General features: G+C 46.6%; 1 protein-coding gene across 4 annotated transcripts in view; it reads left to right on the forward strand.

Moving 5' to 3' along the window:
- The window catches only part of LOC307071242 (vinculin-like), a 32,127-nt gene that overhangs the window by 1,207 nt on the left and 23,420 nt on the right, over positions 1–7,500 (forward strand). For all 4 annotated transcript variants that reach the window (XM_079730202.1, XM_079730204.1, XM_079730203.1 and 1 more), the window contains exon 2: positions 5,200–5,270. In XM_079730202.1, coding sequence (XP_079586328.1) covers positions 5,200–5,270 — 71 coding nt within the window. The remainder of the gene's footprint in view (positions 1–5,199; positions 5,271–7,500) is intronic.

The raw sequence follows: 7,500 nt of genomic DNA on the forward strand, positions 1-7,500 counted from the left end.
GATATTAGATTTCATTGACTGACATGATATAAACATTATGCATACAGTAGGACTACATGCACATCTATATCATGTGCTTTTTCTATCTACCTACCTAACAGGCTTACAGTTCATTGCAATCAACACAAGTTCAGAGCGACACAGACAGGATGTTTACAACAAGACTAAATAAGGCCTCACCAAGTGCCTTTTTGTTTTTTTCAATAGCGTTGCCCTAATAATCGGCTCTTTGTTAATAATTCAAGGGACCTTTATCGTTGTGTGGAAAACACTCTTGTAAAATATTCCAACCACATTTCCTCTCAGACCCTTCGGACCTGCCCCGTGAATATCCTTAAACCCTTTTAGATGGCAGCGATTATATCAAGGTTAAGCGGTGGACAGGCGTAGGGACTGCTTTTTAAGAGACCGCTGATACTGTGGGGGCCGGAGAGCCGCCCAGAGGAGGTGTTTTATAGCCATGGTCTCGGGGGTCTACGGGTAGTTAAAGTGTTCAACCCACCCTTAAACGGAAGATAGTAAATCCGTTTAAAGGCCTGTAGCTTGTTTTTCTGCCACCTTATATGTGTCTTAGATATTATCTGATATCATATCCTGATTCAAATGTATTTCCCCTTGGCCGTGTATGATCGTTTTCATCAATAAATGTTTTATCGGCTGAGAAGCAAAATCAAGCAGACTGTTGATGTGTATATATGTTTGCATAGGGCCAAACAATATGTACAGCACTGCCATAAATGCTAACTGTTTATCAAATCAACTTCTCTGGAGTAATGGGATGACTCAGACACAAGCTGTACATGGATACACCAGCCATACATGGACACATCCTTCAATCAAGGCCAGCCCACGTTTCTGGTCTTCTGGTCCCCCCCCCCCCCCCCCCTCAGGTGGGCTGTCCCGACAGGGGGCAGGAGAGGGCCAAAGGTTAGCCCCGGGCCTGGGTCTTATCATTAGCCCCAAGCCTGGGACTGTGTGGCTGTAGACGCTTTGGGGGAGCCAGTACCCCGATGGCAGGTATGGAGGGGTGAGGCAGTGGACGGCAGGCGGAGGTGAGGACAGAACAGGAGCAGAAAATCTGAACATGGTGGAGGGAAAAGGGAAAGGGAGGGGGGGGGGGGGGGGGGGGTATATTGAGTTGTAAGCGGAGAGTAGAGGACTGAGATGTCACTTGGGAAGGGGAGGAAGGCTGAAAATAAGGTGTGAAACCACCGCAGGATAGGTGCTGGGTGGGGAGGTGTTGAAAGACACTTAAAAAGGTGGCAGGAAAACACCAAGAAAAACGGATGGTTGCTGCGTTCACAGCTGAGCCGCTGAATCCAACCCTTCACAGAGCTCTCCGAAATGAACGTTTCATTGCCGGAATTCATTTCCACTAACTTTCCGACGTCTTTGGGTTGTGCTTTTCAGTGTCACAGGCACGTTGGGACCCACAGCATCACGACCGCTGGGGTCTCAATGCACAAAGATACTATTACAGCCAACACCCCATCAGTGAACGGTTGGGCTAGCAGCGTGCGGGTCTGCGTTTCAGAGTTAGCTCCCTGATGCGAACCAATGCTAAATGGTTGGAGAAGTAACGATGGATAAAGCGCTGTGGGTAAATTTAAACGTCATGGTAACGTTAGCGGGACACAGTCCGTATTTCCGTCTGACCACCAGTGGAGTAGTAGATATGTAAGTAATCTAAGATCCTGAGGTGGGTAAGACTGAGATCCTCAATGTATCTGGGGGGAAGGGGGAAAGGAAGGAATAAATAGATTTACTGTTGGGTGAAGTAACTGCACACTCACAACATCAAGCAGAAGGGAGCGAGAGAGCAAGATGGATAGAGAGAGAGGGTGGGGAGAGAAACAGGGAGAGAGGGTCTAGCTAGACAGGGAGAGAGAGAGAGAGAGAGAGAGAGAGAAAACAGCGAAGATCAGGCTAGACAGGGATAGAGAAAGGTAGATAGAGAGTAAGGTATATATAGAGAGACGGTCTTACTAGACAAAGAAAGAGAGAGAGAGAGAGAGAGAGAGAGAGAGAGAGAGAGAGAGAGAGAGAGGGAGAGAGAGAGAGAGATATAGAGAGAGAGAGAGAGAGAGAGAGAGAGAGAGAGGGAGAGAGAGAGCGAGCAAGAGAGAGAGAGAGAGAGGGAAACGGGGCGATAGGAAGAGGAGCTTCAATCAATTCAGCTTTAAGTGTTCCATTGCTGCGGTGTGGAGCCAGTTGTCCGGGATCACCTAAACCCCGCAGTGGGACACAAGATGCCTGGCTTCTGGTATTGGTCTTCAAAACCACAAAAGTACACCCAAACACGGAACAGAACAATAGCCTGCTCTACGAAACCAAACGCGAGACGCACTCCTATCCGCACTGTCTTTTGTGTTTTAAGGACTGCTGCCCACCTGTTAATGTGTTCCCCTTATCTCTAAGGCCTCCCAGCCCCGGCTATAAGGTACTGAAGTAGGCCTGCTTTTACGACGCACCTGTCTCTGGCTCTGCTCTCTCCGTGTGTGAGAAGTGAGGTAGATGAGAGGGCGGGGGGGGGGGATGAGCCATGAATTCCCTGTGTTATCGTTTTAATTAAAAGTTTCACTTCCGATAGTTCCCTCGTGTAATTTTGTGCCTTAGTGCATCTGTGTGGATCAATTAGGGTGAACTATATGAGGAGGGACAGAGAGAGAGAGCGCTGTTGGTAAATATAGAGGTGATCACTGTGCAGTGTGGCAAGTATTCCTGTGTTTACGATGATAGACAATTGCCTGGGTCAAATGCACAGATGGTCCCATGTACTCACACACACATGCACACGCACACACACACACACACACACACACACACACACACACACACACACACACACCAACACAGATCCAGATATATTCGTTCATACATCTAGACCCAAACTAGGGCGTATCCACATAGAAAATGGATGGCACACACCACATACACATACACACACACACACACACACAAAAGCATGCACGCGCACGCACGCACGCACACACACACACACACACACACACACACATGCTACATACTCGGTGCTTGTATGCTTACTTTAGACCCTTTAGCTCTATCTATCTGTCGGTCTTTATATCTCTCTCTTTCTGTCTGTCTATCTATGTGTCCATCCGTCTGTATATCTTTAGAGCCACTTTGCTGTGAATTCATTATTTACTAAGTCATCAATGCCGAGCTCTGTGCTTATGGGAAAGCCTTGTCCTCAGAGCTCTCCTTAGATCAGTCACCTGACCAGGAGAACGGGTCCTTCAGCATGTGCTTCTGGTCGCGCTTCATTCCTTTCCTTTTCTGGTGAAGTCACAAGTCATCATGACACTGTTTAGCATTTAACATGCCTTTAATCGCAAATACATCTGCCATTATTTATGACTGGCGAGTTCTCTGTACGATAACTTATTTGAAGTGCACTGTGCATATTTTAAGATATAATATATAGTAATAATTAATAATAACATTATTATAGTGCTATTCAAAATACTCTGACACTTATCAGCAAGGACACAATCACCTAATAAAAACCTTCTAAAATAGCACACGGATGTCATTTACAACAAAGGAGTTAACATTGGGACATAAAGACAAGGCACCATAAAAACTCGATTATGAGCATTATCACGTTATCACGTGTTCACTCCTACAGGCAGGAGGCACGGCCGGCCTGCTTGTTCCCGTTCTGTGTGTCCCGGGGGACCTCCAGCGTGGCTGTTTCCCGCCGTAAGGGTCATGCTGCTGAGACACGGCCTGCTGTGGCTACAGGGGCTGATCGATGGGGGGGGGGGGCACTCCGTAGTGACAGTGATTGCTGAATGATCAGCATGAGGAAGGTTTCCCGGGCCGGCCGAGCCAGGAAGCCTATTAGCTGATCTGGACAGGGCCAGCCGGAAGGCTGGTGCCATCGGCTCTCTGTAATTGCACCTGGTGTGTGTGGGCCTGTTTGTGGGGGTGTGTGTAGTGATGTGTTTGTGTGTTTGTGTGTTTCTGTGGGGGTTGTGGTTATGTGTGTGTGTGTGTGTGTGTGTGTGTGTTTGTGTCTGTCTGTATTTTTCTATATGTGCATGTGTTTAGTTATGCTTTTGTTATTGGTGTGGGTGTATGTCGCTTTGAATGTTTGTGTGTGTGTGTGTGTGTGTGTGTGTGTGCGTGTGTGTTTGTTTGAATGTTTGTGTTTTTTAGGTGCAGCTAAACAGCTGTATTGCTATGGTTATATAAAAATTGGCACAAGAGGAATTGACCAATCGTGACCCCCTGCTGTGCATCTCTACGTGTATGTTTGTGTGTGTGTGTGTGTGTGTGTGTGTGTGTGTCTGTGTGTGTGTGTTTGTGTGTGTGTCTGTGTGTGTGTGTCTGTGTGTGTGTGTGTGTGTGTGTGTGTGTGTGTGTGTGTGTGTATGTGTGTGTGTGTGTGTGTGTGTGAAGCAGCAGAGATGGAATGAAGCAGAGCCTCTTCCCACATTGAACACAGATCATATTGAAACTTTGACAGGTGGCTGGTTCTACGACCTGCGGTATCCCTCTACATCACCAGGCAAAAGAGCTTTGTCATCGGACCCAGGCTATGCGCGTCTGCATATGTGAAATACCAACAGAGGCTCCGAAACAATACAAGAACAACAAATAAACACACTACATTGTTAAATAACAACATAGTACATTATAGAAAATTGGACAAATGTCATAACACATTTCCTAAATAAATATTCAAGATGTAGCCAAAGCCGTAATCATCAGCCACATTAAATTAAATAAGCTGTTGATATATATTAATATATTTATCCTAAGTTCTCCTTACAGGGTATGTTCGCTACGCAGCCACCCCTGCCATTCTATAAATCAGTTATTTAATTTGCCTCAGCGTTGGTTGAAGCGAGATTAAATCCAATATAAACTTGGAGCCAGAGTTGCATTTTCTGTGCATGACCGGACCGCGTGGGTTCCTCTGGAGGAGATGAATGACTGTTTCAGAGGAAACAGACGGGCCCATCCTGGGAGAGAGAGAGAGAGAGAGGAGGGCACCAATAGAGACCCCCTTCAGACAGAGGGGTTCTCTCTTCCCCCTGACGGGCAGCCCGGGGCTGAGCCTATCTCCAGCTGTTTCTTGTCTCCTGGCTGAAGACATACATACCCCCCCCCCCCCCGTTTAGCCTGGGCTAGTAAAGGCTGTTACAGGTGTGTTCTCTGTGTGGGTTACAGGTGGGCAAGGAGACCGTCCAGACCACAGAGGACCAGCTCATGAAGAGAGACATGCCCCCTGCGTTCATTAAGTAAGTGTCTCTCTCTCTCTCTCTCTCTCTCTCTCTCTCTCTCTCTCTCTCTCTCTCTCTCTCTCTCTCTCTCTCTCTCTCTCTCTCTCTCTCTCTGTCTCTGTCTCTCTCTCCCTCTCTCTCCCTCTCTCTCTCTCTCTCTGTCTCTCTCTCTCTGTGTCTCTCTACCTCTATCTCTCGCTCTGTCTCTGTCTCTCTCTCTCTCTCTGTCTCTGTCTCTGTCTCTCTCTCTCTCTCTCTCTCTCTGTCTCTCTGTCTCTCTCTCTCTCTCTCTGTCCCTCTCTCTCTCTCTCTCTCTCTCTCCCTCTCTCTCTCTCTCTCTCTCTCTCTCTCTCTCTCTCTCTCTCTCTCTCTCTCTCTCTCTCTCTCTATGTCTCTGTTCGCCAGGCAATCAATGGACTCCTAAGAACACAATGTACTTTTCATTTAGCCCCTATAATGAACTTCTTTAGGCACTACAGTGAACTCATCTAGGCACTGTATTGAACTCATTTAGCCACTATAGTGAACTCATTGACCCACTATAGTTAACTTAGTGAAGAAATCCAAAGGGACGATAATACATTTAACGTGAAGGTCTGAGTGAATGTGTTCACTTCTAGTAGGTCTCCAAGTCTGTGTAAGCTCAGGTTTATTGTTTTTGTCCACACACCTTATTTTCAGCTATCACAAATAGTCTCCGAGGGCTCCACAGGCCTAGAGTCAGTGGGATGGTATGACAGACCCTCACCCAGGGATTCTTACGAACTCAGCGGGGAAAACGAAGGAATCCTGACGACCCTTTTTCAGTAGGAAACAGGGCCTGTTTGCTGTCTTTCCTTTATTTCAATTACTGAGCTGGATTCTAGTGCTGACTGGCTACTGTAACTCAGCAATCCTAGGGAACAACACATCTCACTGTGCGTGTGCGTGTGTGTTTCTGAACACGCGCGTGTGTTTGTGGGTACGTATGTGTTGGTGTGTACAGTTTCTGCGTGTGTGTGTGTGTGTGTGTGTGTGTGTGTATGTACGGTAATTTTGTGTACAAAGTCATATAACTCTATCTAACCCGTTGCCCTTCATATTAATGAGGAGGTCATCCCAGGTCAAGCATTAAGCAGACATTAACGAGATACCTCTTATGATTTGTGGATTTATAGCAGGCTCAACTTCAATCTCAAACAGATACACACGTTGCTTCCCTACATCTGATCCACGACCTTATTCCACCCCCTTCAGCACTCTTCTCTCTCTCACGCACACACACAAACGCAGACGCACGCACACACACACACACAAACGCACACGCACGCACAGACACACAGAACACAAACTCGATTCGACGCAAACACACTTGCAAGAGCACACATACATGCACACACAAACCCACACACACATGCGCACACATTCACAGACACACACACACACATACACGTAGTCAAACACACAAACACACACACACACACACACAAATGAACACACTTACATGCACAGGGCACCTCCACATCATAAATCTCACTGAGAGCTTAGGAGGGGGCATTTGGAAATGTGAACCTTGCTAAATATAGATCTCCCAGCCGCCATCGATACTCTGACCAATGGGGGTTAGGGAAGGGGAGGGGCTTCACATCATCCCAGCACTCTTGAAATGCATCACCTTCCTCGGGCCACTAATGCAATTAATGATCTGGGAGCGATAACAACATGCTCCCTGCTGAAAAAACGCTCCTCAACAGAAAAACACACACCTGAGTGAGGTGGAGACGTCCTGTACTGAAATCAGCAGTGGATGCACACACCGTTATAGGAGTGGCGGTAGAAGTGGGATTGTGATTGTGAAAATATGTATGATGTTGTTTTCATTCACTTGGATGTGCTGCAGCTCCATTGTATCAGCAACGATGATCTGTATAACGTCTCTCATAAGTTGGTCCTTGTCGATATACGATTTTGGCGAGTTGCCTTACTACACTATGGCATTCAACGGCATTCAATATGGGAATGCCGTTCACATATTAGTTAGCTAGTTAGTTAGGTTCTTTAATGTCCCCAAGGGGATAATTGTTTTCACACAATCAAGTTGGTTTCAGGGCAGCATATACATTTGAAAAGACACAAGACACAAGACACAGATAAACCCTCTTCCCACATATACCACAGAAAAACGTGTAGACAGGAATAAAAATGACATGGACAATATACAGTGATGAAAAATCGACATATTTTTGCTGGGATTTAAAGCAATATGGTA

This window comes from Pollachius pollachius (assembly GCF_949987615.1).
Source record: "Pollachius pollachius genome assembly, chromosome: 2".
NCBI lineage: Eukaryota > Metazoa > Chordata > Actinopteri > Gadiformes > Gadidae > Pollachius > Pollachius pollachius.